The sequence below is a fragment of the Myxozyma melibiosi genome (assembly GCF_037950935.1).
Source record: "Myxozyma melibiosi strain Phaff 52-87 chromosome Unknown BZA70scaffold_3, whole genome shotgun sequence".
NCBI classification, from domain to species: Eukaryota; Fungi; Ascomycota; class Lipomycetes; order Lipomycetales; family Lipomycetaceae; genus Myxozyma; species Myxozyma melibiosi.
Window position 1 is genome coordinate 191,653 of NW_027042917.1, and position 14,503 is coordinate 206,155.

Sequence of the window (14,503 nt, forward strand, 5' to 3'; positions counted from 1 at the left end):
GCCTCTGCCCTCGCCTGTCAGGTTCAACGCCGGCCTCCTTCCCGCCCTCGGTTGTCTTCCTCTTTCTCCTCTTGTGCTTCTCTTTGTTCTGCTCTGACTCCTCTCCTTCTGCTCTGACTCCTCTCCTCTCCTCTCCTCTCCTCTCCTCTCTCCCTGCACATCATGGCACGCATAGCTCAGCTTCGCTCCGTGCTCGTCCTCTGTGTCATCGCCGGATGCCTGTTCTCGCTCATCATCGCCTCCAGTCTCGGCAAGCAGTCCGACCCACGCAATACCGTCCGCCCACTCGACAAATCCGCCTCAAATCCACCGGCCCCTATCGCCTCCGTCGTCTCGTCATCCGACCCCCAGACCTCAGCACCCTCCGCCGTCTCCACGGGCTCGAGTAGCAAGCTCGATGCCCAGGAGTCTGATCTCGAGGAATCTACCTGGAAGCAGTCAATCATCTCCACCGCCTCCGGACTCAAAGACACCGCGCACGACCTCCTGCACTCTGTCCTCGCGGCCGTGTCCAGCTCCGGCGACGGCGAAGAGGCGCTCGAAGAGGAAGACGCCGTCGATCTCAACGTGATCTGCGAGGATGCCTACAAAATGCCCGGATACCTCCACGCGCCCGAAGACTACCACTTGTCCGTGTACGTCCCGCTCTACGACGACATCATCTCGACCCTGCCCGACCCCGACTACGCGACCAATCTCGGGTCGGTCGCGGCCGAGACTCTCGACGCCGATCCGGATCTGATTGCAAACAACACGCCCGACTCCGAGATCGTCAAGCAGGCCCCGCACTCGTGGATGCTCGATCTCGTGCGCCAATCGACGCTGCTGCGCAAGTTGCAAGACGCCCCCGCGGCGATGACGGCGACCGACAACAGCACGCTGCGGACGCTCAACTGGCGGCTGCAGTGGCTGCGGCATAAGCGCGTGCTGTTCCTCGCGGACTCGGTCGATCGGTACATGATCATGTACTTTTGCGAGGAACTCGGGTTCGAGATGCAGCTCGGCAACCGCAAACACACTACCGCGTTCTGCAACGTGCCGTACCTCAACTTCACCCTCTACCACTGGCATCTCGCGTCCTACACCGCCTACCGCCCGCTGTGGTGGTGGCAGCCGGGAATGAAGTACATCACGTTCGAGGACAGATACAACAAACTGTTCAAGAGCACCCTCCCCGACGTCATCGGCCAAGACGGCGTCGCGCCCGACCTGATCATGTACCAATCCGGTCTCTGGGACCAAGTCACGCTCGGCAAGCAGCGCAAACAGCACGACCCCGCCATGGGCGTCGAAGAAGCCGTCGCGCGCTCGCTCACCTGGCCGGAGCTGCGGTACTTCCTCGCGCGCCAGCGCCAGTTCATCACCCACCTCCGCAGCATCTTCGGCCAGGACTCACGGATCTTGTATCGCGCGCTGACCGTCCACCGCGAGGAAGGCGAGCAGGACCTGATGCTCTACGATATGGACCGCACGTCGCGCGCGCTCGCGTACGCAGAAGACATCGAGGTCTTTGACTGGGCGCGCGTCGTCACCGGCCATACCGGCGTGTTCAAAGACCGCGTGCACGTCCGCAAGGGCGTCATGTCGTGGCTATACCTCAATACCCTCATCTCGTACCTCTTCCGCGCGAGCGGCGGCGTCGAGTCCCGGGGTTTGATGATCAGATATCCAAAGGATTACAACGCGACCGAGATGGGCGACGCGTGGAAGGAATGTCACGCGTACAATATGTACGGCATGCCAGAGAACCGCTGATTTCTGGTGACTTATCCTTTGCTTGTGTTTTGTGTTGCATCGTTCTTTCTTCATGTGTAAAGTTTTAAACATTTGTGGCTATTTTTTATTATTTATTCCGTTGTGTCGTTATTTTATCGCGTGTATCATAGGTTTTTCTGATTATATATCTATAGCTTCTCACTTATGCACCTCTTGCCAATGTAGAACAATTCTGACGGTCTCGCGAGCTGTGAGACTTCAAAGAACGTAAGAAATCATAACCAAATGCTACAACCACCACAAAAACAACATGAATCACCCCACACTAACATGCTCCCCCGCCGGCATCTCATCCGGCGCCCTCGCCTCCGCCTCTCCGACACCGATCCCGGACTCGATAAAGATAGAGGACATGTCGTCCCAGAGCACGCCCATCTCCTGCCAATCGAGGTAGAGGTGGTCGAACGCGACGGCTTCGTTGTCGAGGTAGTTTACGAGCTCGTCTGTGCCCATTGATGGGAGTGGGAGGATTGTTCCTGCTGTGGAGGAGGGGGGTGGGTAGCCTGTGATTTGTTGTTGTTGTTGTTGTTGTTGTTGTTGTTGTTGCTGCTGCTGAGTTGCAGCGGCATAGATTCCGCTAGAGGTGACGGTCTCTGACGAGTCAGTCGCCAACATAGGCGGCGGCAGCGGCGAATTCTGCTGCTCAAACGTCGGCCCGTGAGTCAAATTAGTATTATCCAACAACGCAATAACCCCCCTCGTATTCTTCAACTGCGGCCCATCGCTCGTCAACTTCTCCCGCAACCGCGGCGACGTGATCTTCGACTGCCCCCCGCTATTCGCGCTCCCGACCGACGCCTGCGAAGTCTGCTGCTGCCGCTGGTGCTGGTACTGCAGATGCGTCGAGAACGGGTGCTGGGGCGCTTGTCCCGGGCCCGCGGGGAGCACTTGGAACGTGCCGTAGCGCTCGCGCCAGACCCAGATGGAGTCGAAGAGCACGGAGGGCGCCATTCGCGAGACGAGCTTGAGTTTGGGGGACACGTATTTCGGGCGCCCGCCGTCGCGGATCGCGTCGGCGCGGTCTTTGGAATGCAGTTTCCAGAGCTGGAACATGATTGTCGACACGCGGATCGGAAAGTCATTCTCCTTGACTGACGATTTGCGCATAATCGCAATCGCGCTCGCGAAATGCCGTTTCCCCGAGTTCGTGTCGAGCAACTCGGCCAGTTTCGAAAACTGCAGCTTGAGAATGACAAACGCGGCGAGCACAATGTCGAGCTGGAGGTAGAGCGGCAGGTAGAGCAGTTTTGAGAAACTGCCGTCGGCGGTTATGCTTTCGTCCATTGTCTTTTCGACGAATGCGATCGTGCGGATCGAGGTCTCGTAGGCTTTCATCAGGTCTTTGACGTTTTCTGCGCGCGCGTCGGCGTTTGCGTCGTCGCTGCTGACGTTGTTGTTGTTGTTGTCCTCCGGACCGTCTTCGTAGTTTAGAAACGCGTAGGCGTACAGCTGAGTGCGCGCGACGTGAAGGAGTAGCTTACTGATATTCGACGCGAGATCGAGCGTGGCCTCCATCTGATCTAATTCCTGTGCCAGCACGCGAATCACCGTCCTTCGCGTGAACGAGTCCACGTTCCCGCACGGATCCCGCACGTCCTGGCTAAGTAACTTCACCGCGCGGTCGTTGAACATCGCGAGCCGTAACTGCGTCCGCAGCTCGGGCGGGAGCACCATGAACGAGTCTGGCTGGAGCGCGCTGTTGGTCGACCAGTTGTACATTGAGAACGTGGGGTACCCGAGCGCCATCGACAGCAGCTGCGAGACAATGTTGCAGGCGACCCAGGTCTTTGCTTGTGCCTGCGTCTCCGAGTACTGCGGACTGACTTTCACGCGGCCAAAGTCCTGCGTCTTGCCGGGGATGTGCAGGCCTAGTTTGACGGCGTTGAACATCGCGAGTCCGCACGAGTGCCAGCACGGGTCCGAGTTGAGCGAGCCCGCGGGCGGAGGCCAGAGCGTGAAGATGAGGATCGCCTGCACGTCGTAGGCCGAGCGCATGGGCAGATTAAGCTGGCGGGACACGAGCTCTTTGACTTTTGCAGAGAGGATCGGGAAGAGCGCGACGTCGGAGTAGATCCGCGAGGCGGTCTCGAGAACGACCCAGAACAGCAGATCGGATTTTTGGTAGACGTGGTCCGGCCCGCGCGAGAGGTCGAGGACGGGGAGGTAGGGATGGTAATGGGTTTCGTATTCGAGAAAGAGGCCTTGGATTTGCTCGCGCGTGACTGTGAAGCCGTTGAGTGTGCGCGAGGTGATTATTTGTCGCTGGTGAAGTTGCTGATTTGATGAGATCTGGTCAGCAGCAGGCGGTGACGGCGGGCGTCTGATACTTGATGACGAGCCGTTGGGGTTCAGGGGTTCTGATTGTAGATTAGGCATGATAATCCCATTCACAGTGCTGTCCGGTGCACCTGCCATTGTCACCGGCGCAGCAGACGCCGCCGCCGCTACAGCTGCTGTCGCTGTTGACGACGATGCTGTTCCTTCGGCAGTAGCAGCCTCTGCCGCCGCCGCCGCCGCCGCAGCAGCAGCCGCCTCAGACTTCCCCCGCGCGAGGTCAAGCAACGTGCGCGAAACCATATCTTTATCTGAATTCTGCGCCTCAAGCGACCGTCGAAGTTCTTCGACTTCTTTCTCCACCGCCGCCAGACGTCTGCCTTGAAGCATTAGCTCGCTGTTGTAAGAGTGAGGGGGGAGGGGAGGGGAGAGAGAGGCTTACGCTCTTTTGTAGGTTCGTTTGAAACTTGTCTGGATCGAGCATTGTAGCCCGCGTTTTTGGCACCGCGTGCAGATATCAGGCGACCGTTCATATGCGTCGCATTTAACCTACCCCCAACCGTCAGTCACTCCCATCTTTCACAGCAAACATAAGGAAGGGAGAAATAGTAAATGGAAAGAAAAAAACGCACCTTTTGCTGACGACACTCGACACAGGCAATCTTTCGTAACCGCGCGGCAGCAGCGGCAGAGTCCTCGGGCGACGCGGACGCCATGTCGCCTTCGTCGCTGCTGAAGCCGCGTTTGGAGCCGGGGGTTGAGGCGCCGGCGGAGGGCGGCGGAGGAGGAGGAGGGGGAGGGAGAGAGCGGGATTGGTGGTGGGGAGAGGAGGAGGTTGGTGGTGGGGGGTATTGTCTGTTTTCAGACATTGGTGGACGTGGTGATCAGGGAGTTCATGCGCCGGGGGGGATGAGCAGTCGAGTGTCCGGGTTCTAGCAGGAGCTCTAGACTAGACGTCGACAAACACCGTCGCGTCGCTGAAGCGTGTGTGGTGAAGCTATCGAAGCGTACACCGATAAGACAGAAGAAGAGAAAACAGATAAGCCCAACCGGGAGTAGTATCCCCTCCTTCTCTTGCACGCGAGCCTGAGTCCTCAGCAATTACCACGCGCCAAACAAAACAAAGAGCTCGTATGTATTCCTAAAGCAGCGCAGAGTAAACAATTCAGATCCGGAGTCGTTGCCAGGCCCGTAATCGGAGGGCGATGTCGGCAGCGGCGCTCGACGGGACTCTCGGCGAAGTAAATATCTTGAATAGAGTTTTTATAGAGTTGATTATGTAAGACATTATGTGATGATTATGCCTTTCTCTACTGTTAAGGAGAGGATATCCACTACAGATAAATTTAGATGATAAATGACTTCATTAAACAACAACCAAACTCCTAAATTATCAAACATTAACAACTTTTACATCTCTCTGAACTTACTCCGCCTTCTTCGCAAAAGAATAAGTAGGAGGCTCAGCCTGAGGCGTCAGTCTGAACGCATGACGTCTCTCGCCAGACTCCCAGTCCAACAGCGCAGAATGCACAGTCCGTCTGTTATCCCAGACAACAACAGACTTTGACTCCCACGACGCGCGCACCTGGATATCCGAGCTCTTGCTGATAAAGTCGTAGAGGAAGTTGAGCAGCGCGTCGGACTCCTCGCGCTTGAGTCCCTTGATGTAGCGCGAGAACTGGGGGTTGACGTAGAGCGACTTCTTGCCCGTGACGGGGTGCTCGCGGACAAGAGGGTGGAAGGTCTCGACGGGCTCGCGGCGGACGATGCCGCCCTGCGCGCGCGAGGACTGCGCCTGCGCGACGCCGGAGTGCAGGACCTCGAGGGTGCCGAGGAACTCGCGGAAGGCGGGCGAGAGACGGTTGTAGGCCTCGGTGGTGTCGGCGAAGATGGTGTCGCCGCCGGTTTCGGGCCCGTCGAGCATGGCGAGGAAGGTGACGCCGGGGGGCTGGAGCTCGTAGGAGACGTCGGAGTGCCATGCGATCGAGGAGATGTGGTCCTGGAAGAAGGAGTCGTAGACCGAGTCGTTCTTGGAGCGGTACACGAGATGGACCTCGGGGAAGCCCTTGGGCGCGCCCGAGGTGGGGTGGATGTGGTTCCGGCCAAAGTGGGACGAGAACTTGATCGCGTCCTCGATCGACTGGTCGGCGAGGTCCTGGTCGCGGAAGACGACGACGCCACGCTCGGCGACGAGACGCGCGAGCTCGTCGCGGCCGGCCGAGGTGAGCGACGAGAGCTGCACGCCGCGGACCTCGGTGCCAAACTTGGGAGTCAGGCGCTTGACCTGCTGGCTGCCGTTTTCGGGGAACAGGTTGGGCAGCGCGGGGTCGGCTCTGGTGCCGGGGTCGACAAAGTCAAAGGGCGTGAGCGGGCCGTAGTGCTCGGTTGTGTCCCATGTGGGGAGGTACTTGGGATAGGAGGCCTCCTGGAAGGCATCGCCGGCGAGCACGAGACGGCCGTCTTTGTCTTTCTCGACGGTGGTGGAGTCGTCGCGCGTCTTGCGGAAGGTGGACGCGGCGATGGACTGGATGGTCGCGAATGAGTTTGACATTGTGGTGGATATAGATGCAGAAGTAGATGCAGAGGCAGATAGATAACAGGCACAGGAACAGAGCAGAACAGAGAAAGCGCAGACGAGCAGGTTTTATCGGCGAGCATCAGGCAGCGCCCGCGATTGCGCAATCGACTCTGTGCAGGAAGAAGTTGAGGAGGTGGAGGGGCGCTAGGCTGGATTGGGAAGGCGAGTTGCTGGATTGGGAGTAGCGCGGATGATGTGATCTTGCACCACTCGATAAGCTGACCTGAATACTCGCGAGGATGACTCGGGGAGTTGATGGGAATGTCGAGGAAGATCTGATGAGAATCGCGTGAGGAGCAGAGAGAAGAGAAGAGCAGTAGAGAAGAGTAGAAGAGTAGAGTAGGAGAGCAGAGCAGATAGTGAGAGCAGAGCAATCGTCCACCATCACCACTTCTCTCATCCAACCCACCGTATTGACCATCAACAGATCAGGATACTAATCAGATACTCACCGTCCAGACCTCTGCATCGTGTAAGCAATTTCTAGCTCTCACGCGATCCTGTCGTCAAATAAACAATCGTCTGCTTTGTTCCATTGTCTTCTTACTGTATCTTCACGTGATCTCTTCAAGATGAATGATATGTTGACGATGTTTCTTCTTCTAGGAGATAAGAAGTGGTAAGCTTCCTTGGCTTTGGCTAAGCTCTTGAGTAGCTACTTTCAAGAACTACTTATAAGAAAGGAACATCTTCTGCCCTGCTATCGTCAGATCAGAGCAACCACACGCTATCTTGACTCATGAGTCACGCACTGACTTCAATGTCCGATAAAGTATGAAATATTCTCACAATATGAAAAATATATTGGACCCCGTCTCTACTAGAGATATGAATGCTATTACACGATATGAATTCATAGATATAGGAAGAGAAAGAAATCTAATTCTATCTGTGTAAAAACGACCTATGTACTACAGACAAAGAACAGAAGCAGAGCAAAAGCGACAAAGACTAAAAAAAAAAGAGAAAACAACATCATCTAAAAAGACTTCTTCTCGTTCGGATCGGCGATAATCTGCTCTCTTCCATACTCCTCCGATCCATCCTCATCCACAGCGTCAATAACGATATCCGAGTCCGGGTAGACAGCGGTCTCGACATACGTCTCCTGCGCAGGCCAGAACCTGCAGATGACATAGTACGACAGACACGCGGCGCCGACGCCGTAGAAGTAGCCGAGGTTGTAGAGATGCGTGACGCCGGCCGAGACAGTGACGGAGTCGTTGACGGTCGGGATGAAGCCCGGGAGTAAGGGCACCCAGCCGATGAAGAAGGCGATGAACGCGCGCCAGTTGAAGCCGTACTTGTTGTACCGGTAGATGCCGTGCTTGTCGTACATCTCCCAGACGTTGTACTTCTTCTTGTGGACAAAGTAAAAGTCCGAGAGCAGGACGCCGACGAGCGGGCCGAGCCAGACGGAGTAGCCGGACATGAAACTCAGGAAGGCAGGCGCGCCGGTGAGAATGTTCCAGGGGGTGAGAGCCCAGGAACCGATGAAAGCGACGATGATCTGGCCGCGGCGGATGTTGATGTACTTGGGAAACAAGCAGTTGAGATCGTTTGCGGCCGAGACGGAGTTCGCGGCGATGTTCACACCGATCTGGGAGATGAGGAAGAAGAACGCGCAGAAGAACGCGGCCGCGCGACCACCTTTCGAGGTCCAGCGGTCGATGAAAAGCAAGGGGTCCCAGAGAATCTCGTTGTAGAGGATCCGGGAGCCCTGGGCGACGACGACGCCGAAGAAGGAGACGAGGCAGCCGGTGGCGGGGAGGACAAAGAGGGTGATGTAGGCGGATCCGTTTGACTTTGCGTAGCGGGTGAAATCAGGCACGTTGACGGCAAGGGTGGACCAGGTGCCGATGTTTGCGTACATGCCCGACATGAAAGCCCAGCCGAGAGCGGAGCCCTTGAGGGTGGATGTCTGGGCCCAGAGCTCGGAGGAGTTGCACTTTGCGACGGTCCAGCCCATGATGGCGAAGCCGATGATGGGGGTGGTGATGGCCTTGATGGTGAAGAGGTAGCGGAGGTTTTTCATGGAGACAAAGTGGACGGGGAGGATGATGACAAAGTAGATGACGTAGGCGGTCATCATCTGGGTGTCGATGTTTGCGTTCGCGGCCATGGTGTTTGAGACGTTGCGGAAGGAGGGCCAGAGCGCGTAGAGGATCGAGCGGACGCACTCGGCTCCGGTGTAGGACTGAATGCCGTACCAGAAGATGCCGACGATCATGCGCATGATGATCATGAGGTAGGAGAGGTAGTATCCGAACGAAGCGCGGGACTGGATCGAAAAGTTGACGTGGTAGGTCGAGCCAAAGACACCGTTGAGGCAGATGACGCCGGCGCAGATGAGCTGGGCGAAGGTGATGCAGAGAAGGGAGTCGCGCCAAGACATGCCGACTTCCATGAGCGAGGCCGCGTTACGGAAGCCGGAGGGCGAGAAGTTGTCTGAGATCCAGTACATGACGAAGTTGTGGGTGCGCCATGTGCGTTTGGAGACGGGGATGGGGTCGAGGTCTGAGAGAGGGTGAGTAGGTGAGCAGAGAGAGAAGGAGAGAGAAGAGAGTATGACATACCGGCGTTGGAGTTTCTGCCTTCGTTAGCAGACTCGAGCTCACATCGCTTGAGGAGACGAGACCAAGCGGAGGAGCTGGTCTCAGCTTGGACCTGTTTTGGTTCCGGGGAGTCCATGGGGGGTATGAGGGGAGAAGAGAGGTGGAGAGAAGAGGAGAAGAGCAGAGAGGAGAAGCGGCAAGGTAAGAAGGTTATATAGAAGAACTACGAGCGATAAGAAACGCTACACGATACCAAGACCGCGACGGCCAAGACGAATACACGATCAAACCGGCCATCTCCAGTCAAACGTTAAGCTCGTCGGGTGGCTGCCAGATGGCGGCGCCACGCTGGAAGACCCGACCGAGAGGATCAGCGTCGAATAAGAGTGCGGCAAAGCCGAGATAGCGCGCGAGGAGGGCTGATAGCTCGCGATAAGAGGTGGCGCACGAGCTGAGGTTTGGGTTGGAGTAAGGTTTTAACTTTATTTTGTGTAGCACTTGTGTCACATAAGAGATAGGGAGTGGTGGTGATGTAGATCAGATGCAGATATCCGATGTATTGTAGAATAGATAGATAGTGTAGAATAGTGAGTAGTTGTTGTATATATCATCATCATCATCTACAACTATTCACAGCATCTACTTCACATCTCCTCTAAAGCCGAGCCCGTGCGCGATTTGTAAACTCAAGCTCAGTAAATACGCCGAACAGCTCTCGTCGGTTGGCCGACATCCCGCCTGGTCCACGTCCTGCGCCTACGCCATCCTGCACCTCTGCGCTCCCTGCGCTGCTCTGTCGGCCCTCCCGTCTCGGCTCTTTCTGACTATATGGATGGCTTATGACTCCTGTCAGGGTGTTAATATTAGAGAATAGAGAGATAGAAGAGATGGAAGAAGACAAGGACTGCAGGGACCCTTACTTCTATCTACTCTACCCACTACTACTACTCACCCACTATCTCTATCTCTCGTCTGAGCTTCTGGACCCCCGCACCGCGTATCATCGGACAAAGCCGGCGTCGGTGCTTGTCCGTGCCAACTCTTCTTCTCTCCTCTCCTGGTCTGCCCCCGTTCTTCTCTTATCTCACACTGACACTGATACTGCATGACCATGGACTGAGCTGTGTTGATAAGAAGATACTCCGCATTATCGCCGATAAGTAAACAATCTCGTGTTTTCTTTTCTGTTGTTCTCTTCTCTGCTGACTTCACACCACTCGGCTCCATGGCTGCCGATGACGTTGTCAGAATCCTGCGCCATCGAATCTAATCCTGCTCTCAACACTCGACAGATGACTCTTTCTCCTTCTATTCTCTGTCTAGTTGCTGTCTGCTGTCTGTGTCTACTAGCTGTCTAGTAGCTGTCTATAGTCTTGGGAAAAAAAAACACATGAAACGTAAATGAAATGTCAAACTGCACTTCATACAATCCTCGTATCTCCTCTTCCCCATCCTCAACTTCCACTCCACTTCCACGCCCACCTTAACTCTCTCCTCCTCTTCTCCCGCGCGCGCGCCGACGCCGGCCGCTACTTCTTCTTCTCTTCTCTTCGTCTATCGTCTCCTCGCTTCTCTAACCGACCCGAACTTTCCTCTTTACATAATCTCATGATATCATAATCAAAATCAATTACATCACACCAACCCACTCCCGCCCGCCAGCAAATCGTCCACGTTCACCCGCCGGTACATCATGATCCTATACAGATTAATCCAATAATGCGCCACCAAGTTCTCATTCACTATAATCAGCTGCGTCGGCGAAAACGTCCCATTCACAAAATTAAGCATCGCCGTATGTCCTCGCGCGGCAACAATCCGCGCACCCGGCCACTCCGGCTCCGTAGCAACCCGCTCGACATGCGACAAATCATCGACCACAAACGTAACCTCCCCGCGCGGAACGTTCGCGTCCCCGGTCAATTTGATTGCTTCTAATCGGTTCTTGTCCGACTCGTCTTGGTGGAAGAGGATGAACTCGCCGCCGTGCGAGTCGTAGTCGCCGACCCACAGCCCGCGAAGACTGTGCTCCGCGTCTGGCGTGTATAGTTCGGGCTGCAGTCGCGCGACTGTCTCCACGCGCTCGCCCATAATCACCCCGTAGGCGTCCGCGTGCACAAACGAGATCCACCGCCGGAGTCGGAATATGTGTTCGCAGCACACCGCGCCTTTGCTGCCGCTGCTGCTGCTACTACTACTACTGCTGTTTGTGTATTTGTTGATAATGTTGTTGACCACCACCTGTCCTCTGAACCCCGTCGGACTCTCATTTCGCGTCCGCTCTGGCGCCGGGATGCGCTGCGGCGGCCACACACTCATTTGCGAGTAAAACACCCTGTCCGGACTAAGTCTCGCGGCATGAAAGAACGAGGTCGTCATCCCGCGCGGACTCCGCGGCTGCTCGATCTCAAACTGCTTATCGTACGTCGTCGTCGGCGTGAACTTGAGCACGGGCGTGACCGACAGCTGCAAGCTCGGATTGAAGTTCTGGATCAGCACCGCCGGATTGACAGACCACTCGGTCTGCGCGAGCGTCGACGCGATCGCGGCCAGGTTCGCGGTGAACGAGGCCGCGCTCTGGCGGTCGTAGCCGCAGTAGAGCTCGTAGGCCTCGAGGTGGCCTGTCGAGCGGTTGTAGCGCGAGACGTAGACCGAGCCGTGTAGGTCGCGGTTGCCGTGCCAGATCCCGGGGGTGAACCAGGTGAAGGGCAGGAGTTTGAGGTAGAGCTCGCGGTGGGAGGTGTAGGGTGCGCAAAGGCTGCGGGAGTCGTCGTCGGTGATGGTCGACGGTGAGCTCTTTTCGAGAGACGAGGACGACGGCCGGACGAGGGGTTCGACGGCGGCGTCGCGCCAGATGTCGTCGCGCAGTTTGAGGAGGGCGTGTAGGAGATGGCAAGTTTCAGACACGGCGATCAGACTCTGGCCATCGACTTTTTTGAGGATGTGCGCGAGTAATTCTGTCGGCAGTTGCAGCAGCGGACAGGAATTTGAAGCAACCGTCATCGCAGATGGTGATGAAGACGACGGATTGAGATGGAAGAGCGAGTCCCAGTGGCGCTGGGAGAGTTGGGCGTGGGAAGTGTGCGGGCGAGGAGGTGGGCGGAGGGGGGATGACTGCTGTTGGGCAGGAGGACTGCGCAGCGAGCACGGGGTGGGTAGGCTGTCATGCACTGCCACGGTGGTGATGCTGAGTGAGTGTGGGTAGTGTTGATGGTGATGGTGTTGATAGTGATGTCTGATGAGGAGTGTCGTTGGAGACGGGGAAGAGGAAGAGTGAAGTGTGGAGTAGGAGGTCGGGGTTTGGGAGTTTGCCGCTCAAGCAGACAGAGCAGAGCAGTAAAGTCGTCAGTGCAGTCAGGAAGTCGTCAGACGAGGACAGTGTTGTAGTTCTGTAGTTGATTGAACTGTTGTTGTTGCTGTTGCTGTTGCTGTAGTGTTATAACTACGTAGAGGAAGAGAAGAGTAGGTAATAAGCTGATCTGCTTATCCGATAACTAACGTCAGATCAGATACAGTACAGTATCCCTGCACTGACTTATCAACGACCTCTATAACATCAATAACAATACAACTACAAACACTACAAACTACAACACAACACAACAATCAGCACAACAACAGCCACTGCGGTGCACGCGTGGCTCTGCGTGGATTTCGAATCCGCTCTGCTCTAAATACAAACAAACTCTTTGTTTCTCCCGCGTTCCTCCTCTCTCTGTTCTCTCTCTCTTTCCACCCCCCACACGATGCAGCATACACCACCCCAGCCAGATCCAGAAGACGAGGACAAAGACAAGACAGACCTCGACCTGCTCACGCAGTCGATCTCCTCGACCGCGCTCGACGGGCTCGTCAAGAGTCTCGCAGACTCCATGCGCGCGGCTTTGAGCTCTGCCTCTACTCCTACGCGAACAACACCACAACACCAGCAGCAGCAGGCGTGGCTTTCGATGACGATGTTGCCGGCTTATGTGCATGCTATGCCGCGTGGGTGCGAGCGCGGCACGTTTGTCGCGTTGGACGTGGGCGGGTCGAATCTGCGGATCGCGGTCGTGCGGTTCACCACCAACAGCAACGAGAGCAGCACACGAGAGATTTTGTACCAGACGGGGCATGCGCTCGACGAGGCGATACGGAATTTAGACGGCCGGAGTTTCTTTTTGTGGATAGCGAGTCAGTTGGAGGGCGTGGTTGCGGTGTCGCGGGGTAGTGGGTGGATAGATCCGGGGGTGGTTGATATTGGGTTGACGTGGAGTTTTCCGTTAGAGTATGTGCAGATTTGGAGGATGAGATGAGAGAAGGAAGAGGCTAATGCGTTTGATGATAGGTCGCACTCGGTCAATACAGGCAAGATACTGAGCATGGGCAAAGGATTTACGGCCATCAGCCAGGACATTATCGGGCTTGATCTAAAGACGCTGTTCGAAGACAGCTGCGCCGCAGTCGGTCTCGAAGTGCGTCTGCGGGCGGTAGTCAACGACGCGGTTGCGGTCCTGCTCTCTCATCTCAACGTCGATCCCCGCCGGACCAAGATCGGACTGATCGTGGGCACGGGCGTGAACGCGTCTGTTTTAGTGCCGAGCACAGTGCTGGACGAAGAACGCCTCATGCGGTGCGATCCGCGCGAGATCGAGCGGTGCTCGGACTGTGTTATCAACACCGAGCTGTCGCTGTTTGGCGCGGGCGTCCTGCCGCGCACGCGATGGGACGACGAGGTCGATGCCGAGAACGAGATCCCGGGGTTTCAGCCGCTGGAGATGATGTGTTCGGGGCGGTACATGCCCGAGATTGCGCGAAGGATAGTGCGCGATCGAGTGCTCAGAAAGAGAAATGGGCAAGAAGAAGCAGCAACGGGCCTTGGGCGGATATATGGACTCGACGCGGAGACGATGTCGGTGGTGGAAGGCGCGCTGGACGTTGCGTTTGCGCGGCAGCAGCTGCTTGCGCGCGTGGGCGGGACTGTATCAATAGCGGAAGTACGCGCGATGCGGTCGGTGTTCTACGCGGTGTCGTGTCGCGCAGCGGCGGTGATTGCTGCCGCGCTGGTCGCGGTGACGCTGGCGGTGCTTCCGCCGGAAACCCCCGGCGGCGAGACCGGCGGCGCGGGCAGCGAGGTGGTTGTCGCGGTGACGGGCTCCGTGATTGAGAAGTACGCCGGGTTCCGGGCGCGCGTGCAGGAGTTTGCGAACCTGCTCGGCCGGCGGTGGAACAAGCGACTGGTGATTGCTGTCGAGCGCGACGGGCCGCTGCTCGGAGGCGCTGTCGGGGCGGCGTGCAACGAGTAAGCGATTATGTAATAGTGGCTGGTGTGGAGGTG

At 56.6% G+C, this 14,503-nt stretch overlaps 6 protein-coding genes across 6 annotated transcripts; 2 read left to right on the forward strand and 4 right to left on the reverse strand.

Annotated features, from left to right (window-relative positions):
• The first annotated feature begins 64 nt into the window (after window positions 1–64).
• BZA70DRAFT_275674 (uncharacterized protein) lies at window positions 65–1,901 on the forward strand. Its single transcript, XM_064912191.1, has one exon. It carries the CDS (start codon window positions 163–165, stop codon window positions 1,753–1,755), a length of 1,593 nt encoding a protein of 530 aa, XP_064769127.1. The 5' UTR covers window positions 65–162; the 3' UTR covers window positions 1,756–1,901.
• Window positions 1,902–5,289, reverse strand: BZA70DRAFT_275678 (uncharacterized protein). Its single transcript, XM_064912192.1, is given in 4 exon segments — window positions 1,902–2,298; window positions 2,311–4,426; window positions 4,493–4,599; window positions 4,683–5,289. 4 exon segments carry the CDS (start codon window positions 4,917–4,919, stop codon window positions 2,032–2,034), a joined length of 2,727 nt encoding a protein of 908 aa, XP_064769128.1. The 5' UTR covers window positions 4,920–5,289; the 3' UTR covers window positions 1,902–2,031.
• Window positions 5,290–5,476: 187 nt separating this feature from the next.
• On the reverse strand, window positions 5,477–6,604 carry BZA70DRAFT_236673 (uncharacterized protein; the record flags this gene model as incomplete). Its single annotated transcript, XM_064910386.1, has 1 exon — window positions 5,477–6,604. One exon carries the CDS (start codon window positions 6,602–6,604, stop codon window positions 5,477–5,479), a length of 1,128 nt encoding a protein of 375 aa, XP_064769129.1.
• A 1,006-nt stretch (window positions 6,605–7,610) lies between these two features.
• Window positions 7,611–9,322, reverse strand: BZA70DRAFT_298900 (cytosine-purine permease; the record flags this gene model as incomplete). Its single annotated transcript, XM_064914634.1, has 2 exons — window positions 7,611–9,148; window positions 9,208–9,322. 2 exons carry the CDS (start codon window positions 9,320–9,322, stop codon window positions 7,611–7,613), a joined length of 1,653 nt encoding a protein of 550 aa, XP_064769130.1.
• Window positions 9,323–10,617: 1,295 nt separating this feature from the next.
• BZA70DRAFT_123788 (uncharacterized protein) lies at window positions 10,618–12,633 on the reverse strand. The gene has a single exon (XM_064909522.1). It carries the CDS (start codon window positions 12,187–12,189, stop codon window positions 10,822–10,824), a length of 1,368 nt encoding a protein of 455 aa, XP_064769131.1. The 5' UTR covers window positions 12,190–12,633; the 3' UTR covers window positions 10,618–10,821.
• A 503-nt stretch (window positions 12,634–13,136) lies between these two features.
• BZA70DRAFT_237135 (uncharacterized protein) lies at window positions 13,137–14,471 on the forward strand (the record flags this gene model as incomplete). The annotated part of the gene is made up of 2 exons (XM_064910404.1): window positions 13,137–13,453; window positions 13,514–14,471. The coding sequence occupies 2 exons, from the start codon at window positions 13,137–13,139 to the stop codon at window positions 14,469–14,471; spliced, it is 1,275 nt and encodes a 424-aa protein (XP_064769132.1).
• Between the last annotated feature and the right edge of the window lie 32 nt (window positions 14,472–14,503).